Consider the following 26121-nt stretch of genomic DNA (forward strand, 5'->3'; position numbering starts at 1 on the left):
CATTTCTTCTTGCTAGAAAATGTTGTATGCTTTCTCATTTGACCTTTTCTCTTTTATTTCTGCTTCAACAACAACATACCCAGTATAATCCCACATAGTGGGGTTTGGAGAGGATACACAGACCTTACCCCTACCTCGTGCAGATAGAGATTGTTTCCAATAGACCCTCAACTCAGAAAAGTATAAGCACCACATTAATGAAAAGAAAAACAAGAAGGGACAACATCGAGAACCCATGTAAAAGCAACATAAATAACAAGAATATATTAAGATGACCAAAAATTCAAGAAACGACAGGTAGTCATAGAAATCTAATACCAACAGAATGCAAGAATACGTATTAATTCTACCGGTATGAACAATTTAGATTATCTAACCTACTACCCTAATCCTCGACCTTCACACTTTAAACTTTAAAATTCAGTTTGTGTTACATATGCAGTACTGAAGATAAGTTGGATATTTACTTAGTATAGATTTTCTGCAACTATTTATGAGACTATGTCCTATCAGATTCATGGAAGCCTGTCATTAATTACTTTTATTGCTATCCAGATCATGCACTGGAAGAAATTATTAAAACTTGTTAGCGGAAGAGATGTCTCTCCTTAGGTGAAGTTCCATACTCTCTCTTTGTTTCTACATCCTAAATGCCATTTGCACGTAATAAAGCTACACATATAGTTTAGTCGAAACATATGTCTAATTTGAACATAATTTCACCTAGGTACCATAACTTCAATAATGAATAAACACAGATTAGTTATACTTTTTAGAGATTGATGACATTGTAGATTTGGTGCACAAAAGACGGTCGGCAGATGATGCACCTTCAACGAACCGGTGTCACGCTACACCGTTTCGTCAATTATTTTTACTAAATATATGTATTAATAATGTGAGAAAAAGAATAAGTATAAAAATAAGATCACTTGATAGAGATTATCTCTTGGCGTGTTGGTTATGTGTTAAACCTCAACTAACACATATTTTTGACAAATATTTGAGAGAGCCTCTATGATTAAAATTTGTGATTAAGTAGAATTGAACTAAGGATTTTTTCTAACTTAAGACTTATCAAAACCAATGGTCTAAGTTTATTTTCATGTCTAGTGTATACGGTCGAAATTAATTTCGGTCTTCGTACGATTGATCGATATTGGATCATAATGGACCAAAGGAAGACTTCGTAATATCGAGATGGATTCCGAAGATGGTACGAATGAGCTTCAGATTTTAGGTACCGGTCAAACACTGAGTTCGAAGTCATTATCGAGCTCGGGTCTGAATCGAACTATGATGAGATGTTATGGAATCAAGCTTAAGGGGAAAAAGCCAATCGATACCGAGCCCGAGTCATTACCATACCCCAAGTCAGCATCGAGTTCAAGTCCGCGTCGATCTCTAAAAACAATATCGACCAGCACCGAGTCCGATCAAGCTTGAGCTCACAGACAAGAGTCGTTGCAACCGCACTAAGGGAGAGAATCTCGACGGGAATTAGGGAAAAACTAATTTATGATGGGTTCCCCACTATGTATTTTTAATTATATCTAAAGTAGGATCCTTCACTATAAAGAGGATGGTTATATTTCTATAAAAGGAGAGTTTTTCTGCTTACATTGTAACAAAAAATACCATACACTCCTGTCACGCCCCAAAACCGTGGAGCGCGACCGGCGCTCAACCGAGTGAACCCCATCGAGCAAGGCTGTTAGATTTCTTCTACCCAAACTCATTCATGAATAACGAGAATATATGTTTTTCTTAATTAAACAATAAAGTGGTTATGTCTGCAATTACCAATTTCTTACCATAAGTTTCACCATTTTTAAAGTCTCAAATGGACAAGTAATACAACCACAACATAACATAGTTTGTCTTTGCCAGTATCAATACACAACTCACACTATGTCTACGAAGCCTCTATAGATAAAGAAGAGTACAATGATAATGCCGGCAACAAGGCCCCAGCTATACCTCAACCATAATACATAAAGTACAAAAGATACATGACCCCGGGATGAAGTGGGGTTCACCAAGTCAGCTGGGAAGAAGGTGTACTACTATCACTGATCAATGTCTCCTGTTGTGGAACCACCTGCATCCATTTAAAGATGCAGCGCCCCCGACAAAAGGGACGTAAGTGCCGTCGAATAGTACTAGTATGAAAACTAAACACCAATTTAAGAATTTAGATATACAAGATAATTATGATGAATCAGTGCGGCAATAGAATAATATAGATAACTGTCTCAACCATAGTAAGCTTATTAAAAGCTATCAACAACATTTATAGGATTTAAGATGAGATCCTCTATAACCATCTTCACACAAAGCGGCTCCGCCGCCTCACCCGTTGTATGCAGGTGGAGGTGTACGTACAATACCAGAACTCAAATCAAGAGGCCCTGTCGCCTCACCTCAATGTATGCGGGTGAATGTATAACCACAGTACCAAGAACCTACACAAAGCGGCTATGCCGCCTCACCCCAATATATGCGGGTGGAAATGCATCAACGATACCAATACCAACACAAAGCGGCTATGCCGCCTCACCCCAATATATGCGGGTGGTGGTTCCACAAAAATACCAAAATCATACACAAAGTGGTCGTACCGCCTCACCCCAATGTAAGCGGGTGGAGGTGCAGTCCCACAATATCTTAATCCCTACACAAAGCGGTCATACCGCCTCACCTCAATATATATATGCGGGTGGAGGTGTATCACAATCACAATCTCTATACCATAATCCCCACACAAAGCGGTCATGCCGCCTCACCCCAATGTTTGCGGGTGGAGGTGTATTACAATCACAATCATAATCTCTACACAACTTGGCATAATAACTTTCACATAAATCACGACTAGAAATTATAACATGTGGATACATAATCCATAGTTTGGGACACATCCTCAATTTATAATGCAATATGATAAGAGCATTTGAAACACGAATTGAACATATATCTTCACCACAAAATTTATCGGAATACTCCATTTATAATCAACATCTAGGAACTTACAAGAATATTGGGAATTCCAATTCTTAAAGAAGAGTTTAGCCAACATACCTCACTTGAGCTTCCTTACACTCTAAATGTTCCGAAATTCTTAGCAACTTCAATCTATTTTATAAATATAACAAATTGAATCAAAATTAGGAAGATGATTATGGTTCTAGCTCATTTGAGCATTTTATCAAACACTAGGTGTGCATTAAGGTTTCAAGGCCCTTTTTATGGAGACTTCCATCATCCCACAACTCAATATTTACCATGCCTAGTTCAACAATCTTCCTACACCCCTTGATATCACATGCATGTAAATAAACAACCATACTGCCCAGAAATTATCTTGCTAATTATCCAATTCTACACAAAATTTGAAAGTGAGGGTTAGGGTGTAGAATCTTACCTAAGGATGAAGACCTAGTGAGTTTTTTCTTCTTAATTGTCCAAAACTTGGGCAAGAATTGAAGGACAAATATTGGAGAATACCTTCTCACTCTAGGGTACCCTCTCTCACTCTAAATGTTAGATAATAGCTCAAAAATGACCCAAAGAGTGTATTTAATGAAATAGGGTCGGATTTTAAAAACCCAAAAATGGAGCTCCGGAACAAGGTATGCGATCGCATAACCGATATGCGGACCGCATATCGGTCGCATAGTTGGTTACAAAATAGCCAAAAGAAATATCTGTGTATGCGGTCACTATGCGGTCCGCATAACCGTTATGCGGTCGCATAATGCACCACATAACAGTTATGCGGTCGCATAGTCGACCGCATAATTGCTTCCAATTGGCCCAATTAACTGCCTCACTTTGCGGCCATTATGCGGTCCGCATAGTGATTCTGCAGTCGCATAATGAACCGCAAAAATGTACTTTTCCGCCAAAATTTTTTCTTTACTTTCCGGTGCATTGTTCAACCCAACCCATTGTTCAACACGTAAGCCTAGTCTGACACCATGAAATATTATTTTCTTTGCAAAAATTACCGGGCTTACCACTTAAGTACTTCTAATTTTTTTTTTCCGGGGTGTTACATTCTCCCCCGCTTAGGATCATTCATCCTCTAATGAGGGTAAAAATCCATCATTAGCATCTTATGCAACTTAGTTTGTTTTATACCACAAACTAGCAGCCCCAAATTTGACTAACTCCCTAAATTTCCAAAAATTTCGCTAGAGTTTCCCTTGTAATTAGGCCTATCCACCTGTCAGAGAGCCCCAGAAACACATCCTAACAACATATACATAATCCAACAACGTAACATAATACAAAACAACACCAACTGTGACCTCACAAGCAATTATATTACCAGAAAAGAACACCCTTAACACCAAATGTACAAGTCATACATATTTCATAGGAATATCCCTTAGCATTTTCATAAGGCACAACTCATAATTACATGGTTATTCAAATAAATAAGGATACTTTTTCTTCATTTCTTCTTCGGCCTTCCAAGTAGCCTCTTCAACCTGTTGGTTTTGCCATAGCACTTTCACGGATACAATTTCTTTGTTTCTCAACTTTCGGACTTGCCGATCAATAATAGAAACTGGAATCTCTTCATAAGTCAATTCTTCATTTACCTCAATAGTCTCAACCGGAACAATGAATGTCAGGTCTCCAACTACTTTCTTTAACATAGACACATGAAACACCTGGTATACTAATGACATCTCAGGTGGTAGCTCAAGCTTGCATGTTACCTCATCGATCCTCTGAATGATTTTGTACGGTCCTACATACCTCGGACTCAATTTCCCTTTCTTACCAAATCGCATTACACCCTTCATGGGGGAAACTTTCAAAAATACCCAATCATCTTCTTTGAATTCCAAATCTCTACGACGAACATCCGAATAGGATTTCTGATGACTCTGAGCAGTTTTCAACCGCTCCTTAATGATTTTAACTTTTTCCATAGCCTGATGCACGAGGTCTGGCCCTATCAACTCTGCTTCCCCAATTTCGAACCATCCAATAGGAGATCTACATCTCCTACCATATAAATCCTCGAATGGTGCCATTTGAATGCTAGCATGATAGCTATTGTTATATGCAAATTCTATTAGTGGTAAATGATCATCCCATCCACCTTTAAAGTCTATAACACAAGCGCGCAACATATCCTCAAACTTCTAAATAGTCCACTCTGCCTGCCCGTCAGTCTGCGGGTGAAAGACTATACTAAGATTCACCTGAGTACCCAAACCTTGGTAAAATTTCTTCCAAAAATTAGCAGTGAATTGTGCCCCTCGATCAGAAATGATGGAAATTGGGGTGCCATACAACCTGACTATTTTTTTGATATACAACTGAGCTTACTGCTCCACTGTGTTGATAGACTTAACCGGCAAAAAGTGTGCTGATTTTGTGAGTCGATCCACAATCACCTAAATTGAGTCAAACTTGCACGGAGTGCGTGGTAATCCTACCACAAAGTCCATATTAATCATTTCCCATTTTCATATTGGAATTTCTATGTTCTGTGCCAACCCACCGGTCCTTTGGTGTTCGGCCTTCACTTGCTGACAATTTGGATATCTTGCCACAAAATCCGCCACATTCCTCTTCATATCATTCCACCAATAGACTTCCTTAAGATCATGATACATTTTCGTAGAACCTGGGTGCACGGAATACCTAGAAGTGTGAGCTTCAGTCATAATTCTTTCCCAGAGACTATCCACATTTGGAACACAGAGTCGCCCTTGGTACCTTAGTGTACCATCATCCATTCTAAGAGAAAAGGCCATGATCTTATGTTTATGAATCCCCTCTTTCAACTGCACCAACAATGGATCGTTGTATTGCTTCTCTTTGACTTCCACAACAAGCGATGATTCAGCCTTATTTTGCACAATTACCCCTCCTTCACTAGAGTCCGCAAGACGAACTCCCAAACTAGACAATCGGTGAACTTCCTTGGCTAATAGCCTCTGATATGCCTCCAAGTGAGCCAAACTACCCATAGATTTCCGGCTAAGAGCATTATCCACAACATTGGCCTTTCCCGGATGATATAGAATATCAATGTCGTAGTCCTTGAGTAACTCAAGCCAACTTCTCTGCCTCAAATTCAATTCCTTCTTCTTGAAAATATATTGAAGGCTCTTATGATCCGTGAATATATCAACATGGACCCCATATAAATAATGACGTCAAATTTTCAATGCAAATACCACTGCCGCAAGTTCTAAATCATGTGTTGGATAGTTCTTCTCATGATTCTTTAGTTGACTAGAAGCATAAGCTATCACCTTCCCATGTTGTATTAATACACACCCAAGCCCGATTCTTGAAGCATAACAATATACCACAAATCCATCTATACCTTTTGGTAGAGTCAACACCGGCGTCGTAGTCAATCTTGCTTTCAATCCCAGGAAACTCTTTTCACAAGCATCTAACCATTGGAATTTAATTGCCTTCTGCATCAATTTAGTCAATAGAGAGGCAAGAGTAGAAAACCCCTCCACAAATTTTCTGTAATATCCAGCTAAGCCTAAGAAACTGCGAATCTCTATTGGAGTTGTAGGCCTCGGCCAATTCTTCACAGCCGCAATTTTCTGAGGATCAACCTTAATCCCCTCACTAGAGACAACATGACCCAAGAATGTGATAGACTCAAGCCAAAATTCACATTTCAAATTTTTTGCATACAACTGGTGTTGATACAGAGTCTGTAACACTGCCCTGAGGTGACCGACATGGTCCTCTCGATTTCGTGAATATACAAGAATATCGTCAATAAACACTATCACAAAAGAATCGAGGAATGGCTTGAAAACTCGATTCATAAGATCCATGAAGGTTGCTGGGGTATTTATTAGCCCAAAAGACATCACCATAAATTCAAAATGCCCGTACCGGGTTCTAAAAGCTATTTTCGGAATATCCCGCACCCTGATCTTCAATTGGTGATACCCGGATCTTAGATTAATCTTGGAAAAGTACCTGGCACCTTGCAATTGATCAAACAAATCATCTATCCTTGGCAGTGGGTACTTATTCTTGATTGTGACCTTATTAAGTTGCCGATAGTCAATACACATTCTCAGTGACCCATCTTTCTTTCTTACAAAAAGGACCGGTGCGCCCCAAGGCGACACACTTGGCCGGATAAAACCCTTTTCTAACAAATCTCTCAATTGTTCCTTTAGCTCCTTCAATTCTGTCGGCGCCATTGTGTATGGTGGAATGGATATAGGATGTATGTCTCGTATCACATCAATCCCAAAATCAATCTCCCTGTCTGGTAGGATCCCAGGGAGTTCATCCGGAAATACTCCTGGAAATTCATTCACAACAGGCACAGACTCAAGTGTAGGTACCTTAGCATCGGTGTCCGTAACCCGGACCAAATGGTAAATACATTCCTTGTTGATCATCTTTGTGGCCTTAAGGTAGGAAATAAACCTACCCTTTGGCACCACATAATCACCCTTCCACTCAATAACTGGCTTATTTGGAAATTCGAACCTAACAGTTCTGGTTCGGCAATCAAGCTTGGCAAAACATGAATAAAGCCAATCCGTCCCCATTATCACATCAAAATCGACCATTCTCAATTCAATAAGATAGGCCACGGTTTCTCGACCATGCAATGTGACAACACAATCCCTATAAACTCGCGCGGCCAAAATAGACTCACCAATTGGAGTAGATACAGAGAAAGGCTCATAAAGTTGTTCTGGTTCTATCCCAAATTCCATAGCAACATAAGGAGTGACATATGACAAAGTGGAACCGGGATCAATAAGAGCATATACATCATGAGATTGGACAGTCAATATACCTATGACAACATCTGGAGAAGCCTATGATTCCCGACGTCTCCGTATAGCATAAAATTTGTTGGGTCCTCCCAAATTTTTTGCACCACCTCTAGCTACACCACGCTCTACGGGCGCTGGGGTGCCTTGAGCTGGAGGTGTTGTGGATGTAGTAGCTGCAGAATTAGCTGGCTGTGCCGTGCCTCTGCCCATATTTCGGCAGGACGAGCGGCAATCTCTCTGAATATGACCCCGCAAACCACACCCATAGCATACTAGTAGGTCCATGAAACAGGACCTAAAGTACATCCTCCCACATTTAGGGCATGGAAGCCTCCGCTACTGAAACCTTCTGTCGGGCCGACCCTGCTGGTGGGGTCCCATGTTGCCATGACTGGGTCCAGATGATTGTGCACCCATCGAAGACTGGACGAATGATTGGGATGGGCGAATGATTGGGATGGTCCTGATGACGCTCCCCTGAATACCGACCTACCACCAATACCACCGGAAGAACCATCAAAGTTGCCCGCGGACCGGGCCTTGCTGCTACTCTGACGCTCCATTCTATTCCTTAATTTGCGAGTCTCTGTGGCTTGAGAAAATGCCACCATCTTACCATAGTTCATATCAGAATTTAAGTCAGCTGTAGAGGCCTCATTGATAACAAAAGGGCTAAGGCCCTGTACAAACCGGTGTACTCTAGCCTCCATAGTGGGCAACATGTGAATAGCATACTTGGACAGGCGCGCGAACTCCATATGGTACTCCCACACATTCATACTACCCTGCTTCAGGCTTTCATACTCAGTGGCACGAGCTGCCTTAGTTTCGGCAGCCAAGAAATGATCCATAAAGGCATATGTGAACTCACCCCACCTTGCCGGAGGGCTTCCCTCATCACGGGATTCCTCCCACAACTCAAACCAATAATAGGCCACCCCCTTTCAGGTGGTAAGAGGCCAACTCTACTCCCTCTATCTCTGTAGCATGCATAACCCAAAGAGTTTTGTGCATCTCATCAACGAAGTCCTGGGGTCCTCCTCGGGATCAGTACCCGTAAACACTAGAGGATCTAACTAAAGATCCCACTCTAGGGCACCCTCTCTCACTCTAAATATTAGATAATAGCTCAAAAATGACCCAAATAGTGTATTTAACGAAACAGGGTCGGGTTTTAAAAACCCAAAAATGGAGCTCCGGAACAAGGTATGTGATTGCATATGCGATCGCATAACTGATATGCGGACCGCATATCGGTCGCATAGTTGGTTACAAAATAGTCAAAAGAACTGTGTGTGTATGCGGTCACTATACGGTCCGTATAATCGTTATACGGTCGCATAATGCACCGCATAACAGTTATACGGTCGCATAATGCACCGCATAACAGTTATGCGGTCGTATAGTCGACCGCATAATTTCTTCCAATTGGCCTAATTAACTGCCTCACTCTGCGGCCATTATGCGGTCAGCAGAGTGATTCTGTGGTCGCATAATGGACCGCAGAAATGCACTTTTCCGCCAAAATATTTTCTTTACTTTCCGATGCATTGTTCCACCCAACCCATTGTTCAACACGTAAGCCTAGTTCGACACCATGAAATATTATTTTCTTTGCAAAAATTACCGGGCTTACCACTTAAGTACTTCGAATTGTTTTTCCGGGGTGTTACAACTCCTATATTGAAGGGTTATTCTTTTTGGCTTCACAGATTGATTCATCTGGCTTAGTCCTTAAATCATCTTCTTTCCAACCTTGTGTATTTTTCATTCTTCACAATCCGTATTTGATACTTTCTATTTATCATTACGATTTGTGTTAAGTTATACCACAGTGGGGCTAAGGATAACCGTGGTTATTTTATACGAATCTTCAAAAACACATAGTTTTGCGCTTGTTTCCGTAAGTGTCTTTGATTTCGGATTAGCAATGACTAACTATCAATTAAATGGCCTTATCTATCAACAATGAAGCTGTTCTTCAAGATGAGAACAACAACTTGACACCCAGTACCGAAAGACCGCTTGTCAACGCCTTTGGATCTCGAATCGAAGTGCCGATAGACATTAATTCGCATATGGCCATTGAGGCGAACCTACATTCCGAACCTGAAAATAGCATTCATGGTGGCACTCGATCCGCAGCTTGAGATATCCATAACGTCGAGGAAAACAACGTCATCTTGTGTATGATTTTAGAAATGTTGCAAGATCAACAAGCAGCAATAGCTCAGTTGTAGAGTCAAACCCAGATACCGAGCAGGCCGGAACCCAGTCAACCCCGAGAAATCGCCCATACAACGGAACCAACTATAGTGAGATCAAATGAGCAGGAGTCGAGGACTAACCCCAAAATTGCTAAGATGTTCGAAGAACTGACCAAACGAATAGAATATGGAGAAAGAAGGATCGAAGCGAACGACAAAAAGGTGGAAACATATAACTCCAGAGTTGATCAGATCCTGGGGGGAACCTCCGATATTTAAGGGCTTAGATTCCAAAAAATTCGTACAAAAGTCTTTCCCCCCAAGCGCGACTCCTAAACCGATCCCAAAGAAATTCCGCATGTCGAAGATTCCTAAATATAACGAAACTACCGACCCCAATGAACATGTTACCTCATACACATATGCCATTAAAGGGAACGACCTAAAGGATGATGAGATCGAATCCGTATTATTGAAGAAATTCGGTGAAGCCCTGTCAAAGGGAGCAATGATATGCTATCATAATTTACCATCTAATTCTATCAATTCTTTTGCTATGCTTGCAGATTCCTTCACAAAAGCACACGTCGAGAACATAAAAGTTGAGACTAGGAAGTGGGACCTGTTCAAAGTAAGACAAAAGGATAACGAGATGCTAAGGGAGTTCGTATCTCATTTTCAAATGGAACGAATAGATCTGTCCCCAGTCACATATGATTGGGCTGTTCAGGCTTTCACTCAAGGTTTGAACGAACAAAGTTTGACGGCTTCACGGTGGTTGAAGCATAACCTGATCGAGTACCCAGCTATTACTTGGGCCGACGTGCAAAATCGGTACCAATCAAAAATTAGAGTCGAAGACGATAAGTTGGGGTCTGAACCCGCTGCTCGAAGGGATATAAATCGAGAACAGGGTCCGATCAGGACCGGTACCGATCGTATAGTGGAAACCACATAATCAATGAATCGAGACATAACCCCGGACAAAGCAACAAAAGAAGTGATCGAGGTCAAGGGTCTCGGGGGCTGATGAACAAAAATGGGTTCGACAGGCCTACCAGATCTAAAGAAGCACCGCGGTTATCAGAGTATAACTTCAGCATTGATGCATCCGCCATCGTGTCGGCTATCGGACACATCAAAGACACTAAATGGCCTCGACCTATGCAGACCGATCCTGTCCAGAGGAATCCCAATCAAATGTGTGAATATCATGGCACCCATGGCCACAGAACGGAAGATTGAAGGCAACTAAGAGAAGAGATAGACCGGTTATTCAATAAAGGGCACCTTCAAGAATTTTTAAGCGACAGGGCCAAGAACCATTTCAAAAATAGGTATTTTGGAAAACAAAACAAACAAGAAGAACCACAACACATCATCCACATGATCATCGGCGGCGTCGATACCCCTCAAGGGCCGGTGCTTAAACGCATTAAGACATCATTTATGAGAGAAAAGCGACCTCGAACTCAGGATTACGCACCCATAGGAACTTTCCCCTAAAATTTTGAAGATGTAGAAGGAGTCATGCAACTTCATAACGATGCACTAGTAATATCCGTACTTATGAATAAACAAAAGTTAAGCGTGTGTTAATTGATCCAGGTAGCTCGGCCACCATTATTAGATCGAGGGTTGTAGAACAACTCGGTCTACAGGACCAGGTCGTACCCGCAACCCTAGTTCTAAACGGATTCAATATGGCATGTGAAACCGCCAAAGGCGAGATAATTCTGTCGATAAATGTGGCTGGGACCATCCAGGAAACGAAGTTCCACGTAATTGAAAGAGACATGAGGTACAACGCCCTTTTTGGAAGGCCATGGATCCACAACATGAGAGTTGTACCTTCGACCCTACACCGGGTTCTTAAATTCCCAATATTGAAGGGAGTCAAAATAATGTATGGAGAACAACCGTCCACAAGAGAAATGTTTGTCATCGAAGAAGTAATTCTGATATCCTCACCTTTATCAACAAAGGGGTCGGACTTAAAAGGGGAACGAGATGCTAAATAGCAATCGCAGACATCACCTTCAACCTAACTAGAAAATTAGAAGATTGAGGAAGATGATGATCAAAGGATCCCTCGATCCTTCATTGTTCCCGATGATTCCGACGCTACCCAATCAACGATTGAAGAATTGGAGCAAGTCATACTACCTGAACGAAAGGTATACTTGGGAACAGGATTAACCCCCGAACTCAGGAAAAGGCTTATTCAATTTCTTATTGATAACATAGATTGTTTTGCTTGGTCTCATTTGTATATAACAGGGCTCCCACCAGATATAGCGACGCATCGGCTAAGCTTGGATCTTAGGTTCAAACCGGTGAAGCAAAAGAGAAGACCCCAGTCCGAGGTAAAGCACGCATTCATAAAAGACGAGGTAACTAAACTTCTCAAAATAGGGTCCATTCGGGAGGTAAAATATCCCGAATGGTTAGCCAATGTAGTTGTAGTCCCTAAAAAAGGGAACAAATTTAGAATGTGTGTAGATTATAAGGATTTAAACAAGGCATGCCCCAAAGATTCTTTTTTGCTGCCCAATATGATCGCATGATCGATGCCACGGCCGGCCACGAGGTCCTTACTTTTCTTGATGCCTATTCCGGGTATAATCAAATCCAAATGAACCAGGAAGATGAGGAAAAGACTTCATTTGTCACCAAGTATGGAACATATTGTTATAATGTGATGCCCTTCGGGCTAAAAAATGTAGGAGCTACTTACCAAAATAAATAAAATGTTTGAGGAACAAATAGGTAAATAAATGGAAGCTTATATTGATGACATGCTAGTTAAGTCCATGCGCGCAGAGGACCATTTGGTTCATTTGCAGGAAACATTCATGATTTTAAGGAAATACATCATGAAGCTCAACCCCGAGAAATATGCTTTCGGGGTCAGTTCGGGAAAGTTCCTCGGCTTCATGGTATCAAATCGGGGGGTCTAGATCAACCCCGATAAAATCAAAGTCATCGAAGACATCGCCACCACGGATAGTGTAAAAGTCGTGTAGAGGATAACAAGACGGATTGTTGCCATAGGCCGATTCATTTCAAGGTCGTCAGATCAAAGTCACAGATTTTTTTCTCTACTAAAAAAGAAGAGCGATTTTGCTTGGACCCCGAAATGCCAACATGCATTAGAGGAATTGAAGCGATATCTATCGAGCCCACCACTACTTCATACTCTAAAAACAGACAAAAAACTTTGCTTGTACTTGGCAGTATCGAAAATCGCGGTAAGTGGTGTCCTAGTTCGAGAAGAGAAAGGTACGCAATTTCTCGTTTATTATGTAAGTCGAACCTTAGGAAAAGCAAAAACTAGATATCCATACTTAGAGAAATTGGCACTTGCGTTGATAAGAGCCTCTAGAAATTTAAGACCATACTTTCAATGTCATCCCATATGCGTATTAACCACTTACCAACTTCGTAATATTTTGCATAATCCCAAACTATCAGGCCGATTGGCCAAATGGGTCGTCGAACTCAGTGGGTACGATATCGAATATCAACCCCGTACGTCCATTAAGTTTCAAAGTTTAGCGGACTTCATGGCCGATTTCACGCCAACCCTCGTACCTGTAGTCGAAAAGGAACTCTTGTTGAAATCGGGTACATCATCGGGTGTATGGATCCTTTTCACATACGGGGCTTCGAACGTAAAGGAGTCCGGGCTAGGTATCGTTTTAAAGCCGCCTACGGGTAGCACTATTAGGCAATCTATCAAAACTACTAGATTTACTAACAACGAGGCCGAGTATGAGGCCATGATTGCAGGTCTCGAGCTAGCTAAAAGCTTGGGAGCGGAAGTCATTGATGCCAAATGTGACTCTTTACTGGTGGTAAATCAAGTAAACAAAACATTCGAAGTTCGAGAGGATAGAATGCAAAGGTATTTGGACAAACTGCAGGTCATATTGCACCATTTCAAAGAGTGGACTTTACAACATGTACCACGAGAACAAACGGTGAGGCCGATGTACTTGCAAATTTGGGATCATCGGTCGAGGAAGACGAGATAAGCTCGGGGAATGTCATTCAACTCTGGAGATTCGTGATCGAAGAAGGTCATGCCGAGATAAATTCTACAAGCTTAACCTGGGATTGGAGGAATAACTATATTGAATACATGGAGAACGAAAAGCTCCCATCGAACCCTAAAAAATCAAGGGCCCTACGAACCAAAGCTGCTCGATTCACATTGACTACAGATGGAACATTATACCGAAGGACATTCGATGGACCATTGGTAGTATGCTTAGGTCCAGGAGACACCAACTACATCCTACGTGAGATTCACGAGGGTACTTGTGGAAATCACTTCGGTGCCGATTCATTAGTCCGAAAAATAATCAGGGCAGGGTATTATTGGATCGATGTGGACAAATATACAAAGGAGTTTGTTCGAAAATGTGACAAATGTCAAAGTTTTACACCAATGATCCATCAGCCCGGAGAGCAACTTCACTCAACCCTATCCCCATGGCCATTCATAAAATGGGGAATGGATATCGTCGACCCTCTACCATTGGCCCTAGGTAAAGCTAAGTTCATTTTATTTATGACTGACTATTTTTCTAAATAGGTTGTAGTACAAGCGTTCGTGAAAGTAAGAGAGAAAGAGGTTATAGACTTTATCTGGGATCATATCGTATGTCGATTCGGGATACCCGCCGAAATAGTGTGTGACAATGGAAAATAGTTTATCGGAAGCAAAGTGATAAAATTCCTCGAAGTCCACAAAATAAAAGGATATTATCAACACCATATCACCCTAGTGGGAACAGACAAGCCGAATCAACAAACAAATCTATCATTCAAAACCTAAAGAAAAGGTTGAACAACGCTAAGGGAAAATGGAGAGAAATCCCACCTGAAATTCTTTAGGCATATCGAACAACATTAAAATCTAGTACGGGGGTAACCCCGTTCTCCTTAATATATGGCTCTGAAGCCTTGATTCCGATAGAAGTTGGGGAACCCAGTTCCAGGTTTCGATATACAACAGAAGAGTCAAATCACGAGGCTATGAATACTAGCCTTGAATTATCGGATGAAAAATGAGAAGTTGCTCTCGTCCAATTGGCTGCTCAAAAGCAGCGAATCGAAAGATACTATAATCGAAGAACCAAGCTTCGCCATTTTAAACTCGGGGACTTAGTGCTAAGGAATGTCACCCTCAGTACCCGAAATCCAAACGAAGGAAAACTGGGTTCAAACTGGGAAGGATAGTATCAGGTTCTCGAAAATATCGGAAAGGGATCCTACAAGCTCGGTATTATAAATGACAAACAACTATCAAACAATTGGAATATGTCGCACCTAAAATGATACTACTGCTAAGGTACGACCATCCCATATTCGTTTATATTTCGAAACTAACCCTTGTAGGAGTCCGATCAGGAACAAGGATGGATCCCTCAATACGAAACCTGGGTCTGAAAGCACGTGTTGCACTCTTTTTCCCTTAGACTAGTTTTATCCCAAATGGGATTTTCAGCAAGGTTTTTAATGAGGCAACCGTTGATCGTGCTAACTTAGAAACAATTCGACAGTATCTGAGGCCTCTTTACAATCGACCTCGAATACTAGGGGGGCATTACCCCTCAAATATATCGAGTTCAATGCAAGAAAGTTACTTCATAGCAACATGGTTCCGATAGGAAACATTTTAAGAGCCAAATGGTCAAAACGAACCATGCTCATGTAGTTGGCCCGAGCCCTGACGCAAAACATGAACACATGTATAATGATTTACAAAGAAAAATTTCTTCTTTACCGATATCTTATATCCAAGAAAAAATTCCTCTATTTCGAGATTTATTATGCAAATAGGCTTAAGGTAAATCAACGAGTTCGAGCAACACTCACTCAACTATAAAGCCCAAAGGCTACACCAACTTGAGTTCGAGCAACCATTCTCACTCGGGGACTATCTACGAAGCCCAAGGGCTACCCTATTTCGAGTTCGAATCACTCACTCGACTACTAAGCCTACATGCTACTTTTATTTCGAGTTCGAGCAAGCACTCACTCGACCATTACGCCTATGGTCTACATTACTTCGAGTTTGAATAACTCACTCGACTACTAAGCCTACGGGCTACTTTTATTTCGAGTTCGAGCAAGCACTCACTCGACCATTACGCCTACGTGCTACATTACTTCGAGTTTGAATCTCTCACTCGACTTCTAAGACTACGTGCTACTTTTATTTCGAGTTCGAGCAAGCACTCACTCGACCATTATGCCTACGGGCTACATTACTTCGAGTTCGAATAACTCACTCGACTACTAAGCCTACGGGCTACTTTTATTTCGAGTTCGAGCAAGCACTCACTCGACCATTACGCCTATGGTCTACACTACTTCGAGTTCGAATCACTCACTTGACTACTAAGCCTACATGCTACTTTTATTTCGAGTTAGAGCAAGCACTCACTCGACTGTTATGCCTACGAGCTACATTACTTCGAGTCGAATCACTCACTCGACTACTAAGCCTACGAGCTACTTTTATTCCGAGTTTGATCAAGCACTCACTCGACTATTAAGCCTACGGGCTACTATTATTTCAAGTTCGAGCAAGCACTCACTCAACTATTAAGCCTACGGGCTACATTACTTCGAGTTCGAATCACTCACTCGACTACTAAGCCTACATGCTACTTTTATTTCGAGTTCGAGCAAGCACTCACGCGACCATTACGCCTACTGGCTACATTACTTCGAGTTCGAATCACTCACTCAACTACTAAGCCTACGGGATACTTTTATTTCGAGTTCGAGCAAGCACTCACTCGACTATTAAGCATACGAGCTACTTTTATTCCAAGTTCAAGCAAGCACTCACTCGACTATTAAGCCTACGAGATACACTACTTCGAGTTCGAATCATTCACTCGACCATTAAGTCTACGGGCTACATTATTTCGAGTTCGAATCACTCACTCGACTAATAAGCCTACGGGCTACATCATCTCGAGTTTGAGCAATCACTCAACTCGACCACTAAGCCTATAGGTACCTTATTTCAAGTTTGAGTAAGCGCTCACTCGGTTATAAAGGCTACAAAGTCCTAATTCGATCAAATTGCCTAAAGCCTTTTGAAAACATTCATAAGACATGAATAAAACAAAATCTTCACAAGGCAGGAAATAAAATAGAGGCAAGTCGGGAAAAGAAAAGATATATATATATATATATATATATATATATATATATAGACATACATACAAGATTGTTTACATGGTTGTTTGCAACATTCGAAATAGAAATTAAGGGCTAAGTTTCTTGGTTATCTCCGGGAGTGGTCTCTTCTCCACCGGGCTCCTCCCCATGCTCGGACCCGCTCTTGCTCGCATCATCATCATCATCATCATCATCATCATCGTCATCATCGAAAGCCAAGGCTTCAACATCGGCTTCGAGCTCTTTAGCCCTTTTTATCTCTTCAGTGAGGTCGAAACCTCGAGCATGGATCTCCTAGGGTCTCCCTCCGAGATCGGCACTTAGCAAGTTCTGTAACCCAAGCTGCTTGAGGGTTGGCGGTCTTGGCTACCTCTCTTGCTTGTACGTGAGCAGCTTCAGCATTGGTCCGATAGACGGCCACGAATGTATACGCATCGACCTTTGCCTATTCGGCGTCAGATTCGACCTTGGCAAGTTAAGAGGCCAACCGAGCCTCGAGCTCCTTTATTCTTCTTGCTTGAACCGAGCTTTTCTCCTTCATACTTTGAAGTTGGTTTTCGGCCGATGATAATTGGGCTCGAGCAGCCTCTTTCTCTGTAGCAAAGCGGTCCATACCTTCTTTCCACTTCAAGGACTCTGCTTTTATCACCTCGACCTCCTCACGGAGTTTCCCGATCATCTCAATTTTCTGCTGCAACTGTGAGATCGAAACATTAGCCATCATTCCGGTATCGAGCCCATAGGCTTTTAAAAGTATCATTACATGTTCGGACAGATCGGTCTGATCTTGGTGAGCCTTGGAAAACTCATCTCGGAGGTCTTTGATTTCCTCTCCCCTTTGCCTTAAGAGGAGTTTAAGGGAGTTCCTCTCCTTCGTGACCCTTTGAAGGTCGGCCTCGTACTGACGTAGCTCGGTTCAAGACCGATAACATGCTTCTCGATGAACTGTTGTGGCCTGCAAAGAAAGAAGAAACGAAGTTAGAAAAGAAAAACAAGCATAAAGGCATTACCAACGAAGTAAGTTAAGGCTTACCCGATTCAAAGCCTGATGCACTCCGAGGAAAAGATCTGATGCATCACTAGTGCAGACAACATCCTCGACACTGGTAAACAAATCACTAAAATGATCATCTCCCTTATGAGATCCATCTACCTCAAGTGCCCCAAAGCTTGGGCTTCCCGAATCGCCCCTTCGGAAAAAGCAGGGAAAGTGGGTGGGTCTTCGACTACTACTGCCCCAAGTGAGTCTCTTGGGGCGTTCTCTTCAGTTCGAAGAGAGTCAGGGACGGCCCCTTCAGACATATCCACCATCCATTGACTTCGATGGGAGATATCCTCGATTCCCAACGGCTCGGGGACTTTGCCCGAATCTTTCTCCAATATATCCTTAATTCGAGGCGGAGCCTTGTAAACCACCATCGATCCAGTTGCCTGTGGGGCATCGATGGTTTTCTTCATTCGGGACACCAGTACGGGCCCATCGTCTTTTTCTTCTTCCTCGTCTTCATCCCTCAAATGCCAAACTGATTCTAAGGTTAAAGGGATGGTATTCTTCTTCGACTTGCGCGCCTTGGGTTTTGGGTTCTCGGAAGTAGAGGCCATTTTTATCTTATTGTCCTTCGCCGGTTTAGAAACCGGGGCCGAAGTTTCCTCCTCGCCGGATAGGGGTCTCAAAACTGCATCCTTGCCCAAACCTACACACAAGAAAATTGATTTAAGTATACGGAAAATAGTTCGAACTATCAATGATGCGAGAAAGGAGATTACCATGATTTTTAGCCTCCCCTCGGCCCTTTGACAAATTACGCCATGAATTCTCGGCATACGTAGAAGTCGAAGCCAGGGCCCGTACCCACTCCTTGAGGTCGGGAACCGCACCGGGCATTCAAGGAACTACTGAACCACAAAAGAGGATATCAGTAAGAAAGGAAACGAAGGGGCAAAACAATGGGATATAACAGCCAAGTTACACTTACGCTTCATGTTCCATTCTTCGGGAAATGACATCTTCTAGGTCGGTATTAGGTACGACGTCTTTACTCGAACGAACCTTCCCATCCAGCCTCGATCCTTGTCCTTATCTATGCTCGAGAACAGAACCTTGGTGCCCGATGCTATAGTTTTATTAACCCGCCTCGAAAAAGGCGGGGGAAGTACAATCTAATAAGGTGGTGAGGGTGAAAGACATCCTCTCAATTTTGCTCGCAAAGAAACAGATCAGAATAACGATCCGCCAAAAAGAAAGATGGATTTGGCCTAAGGTTATTTGGTATTTACGACAAAAATCGATGATAACAGGGTCAATGGGGCCTAACGTGAAAGGCTAAGTGTACACACTTAAAAACCTTTCCCCATGAGCAGTAATATCCTATTTGGGAGAAGGGACTACCACTTCTTTGTTTCCCCAGTTACAATCTTTTCTTACCTGTTCGAGATATCCCCCAGTTATCGAACACATATACCTCGATACCGACTCACATCGTCCCAGAACCGAAGAGCCTTTGTCGACCTTAAAATCAGAGGTAAGAACACACGCCACGGAAACGCACTCCACAGGCCGTGGATCCACCGGTGTTTTGTCGGCGGCAGATTGGGAAGAAGAAGCTTTTTCTTTTTGGGGGACGGTTTTTTATGTTTTTACCATTTTTGGATTTAAAGAAGGTGATAAAGATTTGGTGGTTTTGAATAAGGACTTTGCAGAAAAGAATCACAGGTTCGCGAATGAACTCAGAAGATACGAAAAAGAACTTGGAAAATTTGGAAGATTGAAGATGTAAAAGTGATAAATGATATAAGGAATGGCTATTTATAGATTGAAGCAATGGCGGTTCAATATCAGTGGTGGCCGACCACTGTCTGACACGCATTAAATGCCTTGATAAATTAAACCGACGGGATAACTATCACGTACGTCATGGTCGGGCTCGATGCAAACGTCAGTGCATATCCAATCGAGCCATTGAGAAATCATATCGTTTCTCAGCACATCCTTCCAGAGAAACGAGGGGACTATATGTATACGATCGAAATTGATTTCGGCCTTCGTACGATTGATCGATATTGGATCATAATGGATCAAATGAAAACTTCGTAATATCGAGATGGGTTCCGAAGATAGTACGAACGAGTTTAGATTTCAGGTACCGGTCAAATACCAAATTCGAAGTCATTATCGAGCTCTGGTCCGAATCGAACTATGATGAGATGTTATGGAATCGAGCTCAAGGGGAAAAAGCCAACCGATACCGATCCCGAGTCATTACCAGACCCCGAGTCACCATCGAGCTCAAGTCCGCATCGAGCTCTAAAAACAATACCGACCAGCACCGGGTCTGATCAAGCTCGAGCTCATAGACAAGAGTCGTTGCAACCGCACTAAGGGAGAGAATCTCGGCGGAAATTAGAGAAAAGATGATTTATCATGGGTTTCCCACTATGTATTTTTAATTATATCTCAAGTAGGATCCTCCACTATAAAGAGGATGGCTATATTTCTGTAAAAGGGGAGTTTTTCTGCTTACATTGTAACAAAAAAATACCATACACTCCTATATTGAAGGATTATTCTTTTTGGCTTCACAGATTGATTCATCTTGCTTAGTCCTTAAATCATCTTCTTTCCAACCTTGTGTATTTTTCATTCTTTACAATCCGTATTTGATACTTTTTATTTATCCTCACGATTTGTGTTAAGTTATACCACATATTCTTAGAACTACGTACAAATTCAACTCTATCCGTTTTTCGGGTAAACATCTAAAAATATGATAACTAAAGTTATTTATTTCCGTTGTTTTAAAATTTTGACACTGCTTATAAAATTTCTGCATACGCCCCTGCACAAAAGGAACTCTAGTTGTATACAATTCTGCTAAGGAGACGTTTGACCATGAATCTAGTTGAGATTTGAAAAAAGTAGTACTCCCTCTATTTCAAATTAGATGATGTACTTTCCTTTTTAGTTTGTTCCAAAATAAATGACACAATTTTAAATTTGGAAATAATTCAACTTTAAGCTCTTCATTTTACAACCTATAATGAGAATCTTTTATAATCACACAAATGTCATAACCTCACAAAACTTTTACCCCTTAAGCTTTTAAGACCACAAGTTTCAAAAGTTTTTTTTTTCTTAAACTCCGTGTCGAGTCAAACTACCTCATCTAAATTGAAACGGAGAGTAATTGAAATTGAAGTTATCTATGACCACCGAGGCATTTGACTTTGAATTCTTCTTAAATACTAACTTCTAAAGCAGAAAGCAGCGCAGTTTTGAACATATTCTTGACAGTTTGGCTAGTGGGCTTCAACTTCAAATACTGGATGGTCTCGTTTAACCACCAAAAATTACTTTAACCCTCTTGATTATAATATATAATTAACACAAAGTGCGGCTTAGTCCAAAAGTAATGATAGATATTTTAAAACACACTTTTTTCTTTTGTTCCTCAACTATAATCCAATATGTTACTCGCCAAAGCACTTTTGATATTAGCGTTTAACATGTGTTCTACAGGATGTCAATTGGTAATGGTTATAACTACTTTGTCAGCACATATATATTTTAGATAACCGTTTTGCACAAGTCAAATAAATTCAACTAGCGAGCTGGTTATTTTTGCTCTAAAGAAATATAGTCAAGACTTGGGACCAAATTTTAAGTAGGAAGAAGCATTACAAAGCAAGAGAAGCAATATAAATACGAGAACGAATAAGCTAATCCCTTGTTTGATGCCATGTTTCGATGTTTGTTTGGACGTAAATTGGGTGTATGGAAAGTGAGTATGAGGTATCGTGGTGGTATCAGTGCTTGTCAACTGGGCCGGGTCAAGTTCAACCCAAAAATCTAATAGTGTAAGAAATTTTGATCATAGGAAAAACTAGCTAAGAGCTGAATTTAGAAACCTCATTGGATTTAGCTAGCGAAAAGGAGTATGATGCAGTAAAAAAGAGAATATTAGTATGACTCGTAATGCGCACAAAGCGTCAAACTTCAACTAACCTAGAAAACGTAAATAGAGAGGAGAACATGGATATATTCTTATGTTAATGATCTAAATTATTTCCGTAAATGCACTATAATTAGCGTAGACAATACCACATGCCTTCTATTATTTAAGCCACAAAATATCTGCCAAAAAAACAATTAAAAAATTAAAAATGGGTTAAGCACATGTTTAAAGCTCCAATGCTTCCAGATTCCGGTGGAAGAATATGCACCTAGGGATTTATTACTATAATTTGACCTTGTCATTCCATGTTAAGCTAATATTAAAATAATATAATTAACATGGCCAATTATTTCAAGCACACTAGAACATTGATTGCTATATAACCGACATGGTCTAGTATTCCAAGCTTCTAGTTAATTATGCATTTTATGCTTCTCAACGAAGCTAGAATCTTGAAAATTCTCTATTTAAAGCTTGAATAATGGTGTAAACAATTGGTTTATCGCAGGTCGGCTAATAAAAATATTTAGATACAAGTAATTTTAGGACCCTCGGAAATATCCTTACCGACCTAAGTGATAAACGAAAAGATCGGACTTTCTTCGGTCATTTGTATTTGCGACGTGCTAGAATTTAATTTAGATATATTAATAGTGTAAAGAATTTAAATTCTTGCTACTAAATATTTTATTAGTATGTGAAATATTTAACCGAATACTCATGTTGTAGATTACGGGTGTACATGGACCGAGTTGGTTCGGATTTTATCAAAACCAAACCAAACCAATTATATCGGTTTGGATTGGTTCGGTTTTGTCGGATTTTTCGGATTTTTTTTGTTACATGAATATTATTTCAATCTTGCATTATTAAAGTTATAGATAAAATTTTGATAAGTGAATATATGTTTACTAAAAATTAAAAAATAAATAACAAACATATGATCTATTAAAGTGATCTTATGGGAGAATTTATTTTAGTAACACATAATAGTTTATTTTCTTAGTCGTCCACCAATAATTTTTGGTTGATGTATGCTTTTAGGGTTAACCAAATTTAATAGTTAAATATAAAAATCAATATGATACCTAAATAATGATATGTTCTATGTAATTTTAGATTATCGAAATACCACTTCAAATTCGAAAAACATATAATAAATCTTGGCATATGAATATGAAAGAACAAAGAGATGATTGACGCATTTCAATAACACATAATAAGAAAATGGTACAATCTATTATTTAAAGTAAATAAAAATGAATTCACTTTATAGTTCTATTAAATATTATATTTCATGAGATGATCTCAAATATTTCTAGACATTTTAAAATACAATTCTATATAAAGTCTTAAAATTATATATGAAAAATTATATATTTATATGTTGGTTTGGTTCGGGTTTTTTTATTCAATATCAAACCAAATCAAACCAAATCTAGTCGGATTTTTTAATTGGTTTGGTTTGACTTTTCGATTTGGTGAGATTTTTCAGTTCGATTTGTACACCCCTATTGCAGATATTTTGTGGTCTCTCAACGTAAAATTGCAAAGTGCAATTAATGAAACAGTTCTAAATAAAATTTCTTTGTTTATCTTTTTGAGTAAGAAAACTGAATATGAAAAAAAGAAGGTAAGTTTCTCTCTTCATATTTTTATTGTATGACGATTTAAATCACATTTCTGGTAGAAAAACTACAGATGCAACAAGTTCATGCACCATGCAACTAGTCTTCTTCAGCCGCTTGGTTAACAACATACACTTTCCATAACCATTAATTAGTAAACCGAGTATCGGATGCTTAAACTTTGTATTATGCTACTACTTGCTTTACTAATACTCCATACCATTTCATTTAGAATTGGATGATCTGGTCGTGAATTAATTCATCTTTCTCAAGATAAAGAAGTGTCAAGATGTACACAATATTTTTCCAACGCTTTTGTCATTAGATCGTAAGTAATCGTTTGACGTTAGTCTTCATAGTTCAGCTCTAGCCTAACGCTAACTAGTATGAACTAATTACAAAGGCTATCAATTTCTAATGAGCTTTCTATGTAGAATTCACTGATTCTAAATTCTGAATCGGCTAATGTTTATGACTGATGATTGTTGCCGTCTTTCTTGAACCATGACAGGAAGTCCACCTCTCACTGTGGCTGTCAAGCCGGGCATGAATCGCGGAGTCTGTTCTTTTGCCACAACTTGAAAGTCAAATTGCCTAATCAAAGCTAAAGCAACACTTTTCATCTCCACAATAGCCAAATCCTTGCCCAAACAAACCCTAAGCCCACCTTGAAAAACTGGATACTTAAATGGACATTGTGGCTTAAAAACCCCATCTTGCAACCATCTTTCTGGTTTGAATTCAAGACAATCTTGACCCCAAATACTCTCCATTCTTCCCATTGCATAAGGATGATAAGTTACCCTTGTACCTTTAGCAACAAATGTACCATCGGGGAGAGTATCATCTTCTTGACAAAACTTTGAATCAAATTGAATAGGTGGAAATAGCCGCATACTCTCATGCAACGCTGCTGTTAAATAATGCATTTTCCGAATTTCCTCAAAGCTAGCAAGTTTTTCTTTTTCTGTTTTTCCCATGACTCGACTCGACTCAGCTCGAATTTCATCTGTGACTTCCGGATGTTGACTTAATAACCAGAAGAAAGTGGTCAACGCAGAAGCAACAGTGTCTCTTCCTGCTAGAAGAAAACTAATGACAATATCCCTAAGGAGTTTATCATCATTAATATTCCTCATGAATCTTGATAAAAGATCATTTTGAGAAGAAAACCCATTTTTTCTTTTATGACTTATCATTTCCTCAGCAAGAATATCAACCATTTTAATTGCTTCTTTCAGCTTTTTTTCTGATCCAATATTCAATGCCCTTTTGATTTTCCAAACTAATGGAGAAGCTGTCATTGCTCTTTCAGCTGACAACTTAGAAGCTAAATCAAATGCCACTTGAAGATCAGAAACAGGCAATGATAATTTCAAGCAACCCGGATCCATTCCAAAAGAGAATTTACATATACTATCAAACGAGAATCGCCTAAAAACATCTTGCAAATCCAAAACGGTGCCACTCTGGTTACTTTCTAAAAGTGGAATGAGCCGATTTCTTATTTCGTCTCTGACGATATCGAAAGCGTACGAACGTATCGAAACGCTGCCGAGTTCTAAACTAGCCATTTTCCGCTGCAACTTCCATAATTCGCCGTCGACGGCAAAAATTCCTCGGCCTAAAAGATCGCCCAAGATTGTAGCAAATTGTCTCCCTTTTGGGAAATTTTCGAATTTTGTTTTGAGCATGTACTCAACGTTCTTGGGATTTGCTGTGATCACATTTCCAAGAACGTGAACATGAATTGTCCCAGTTGGAGATTTTTTCAATAGATGAGCGTACCAATCACAAAGATTCTTGAACTGTAAAGTCCAGCTAGTACTCAAATACCCTTTGCAAATCTCACACTCACAACAAGGCTTAATTTTAGAAAGAAATAAGAAGGCTGATAATACTAGTACCAAAATCGCCAAAATCAAGAAAATGATAGGAGTTGCCATTGCTATGATTTTAAGAATTATGTAAAAAGTTTGCTTCTCGGGAAAGAGAAAGATATCACTTAAATGGATTGTAAAGTGGATGAATGATGAGGAGAGAATAGAGGGTATGGTTCTTTATTGTAAGGAGGTCAATGATATATATGAAAAAATTTCAATTTTACTATTCTAGAAAAACCAGAAATCTACCTACACGAGTTTTTGTCTACCAATTTGATTACACTACTTTGGTTTTAGTTCTAGAAAAGGACATTACAGGCTTACAGATAGTGGTTGAGCACAAAGGACAGCGACGTTCAAAATAGGGCGGGGGGGCACGAGTAACGCGTGCGCTAAAATACTATACGACGAAAAGTCATTAAGTGTAAATTGCCATACGTAATATT

The 26121-nt window shown here is 40.2% G+C and overlaps 1 protein-coding gene across 1 annotated transcript; it reads right to left on the reverse strand.

Annotated features, from left to right (window-relative positions):
- Positions 1-24036: 24036 nt before the first annotated feature.
- On the reverse strand, positions 24037-25851 carry LOC104086711 (cytochrome P450 94C1-like). Its single transcript, XM_009591033.4, has one exon. It carries the CDS (start codon positions 25736-25738, stop codon positions 24239-24241), a length of 1500 nt encoding a protein of 499 aa, XP_009589328.1. The 5' UTR covers positions 25739-25851; the 3' UTR covers positions 24037-24238.
- Between the last annotated feature and the right edge of the window lie 270 nt (positions 25852-26121).

This window comes from Nicotiana tomentosiformis, chromosome 6 (genome assembly GCF_000390325.3).
Source record: "Nicotiana tomentosiformis chromosome 6, ASM39032v3, whole genome shotgun sequence".
NCBI classification, from domain to species: domain Eukaryota; kingdom Viridiplantae; phylum Streptophyta; class Magnoliopsida; order Solanales; family Solanaceae; genus Nicotiana; species Nicotiana tomentosiformis.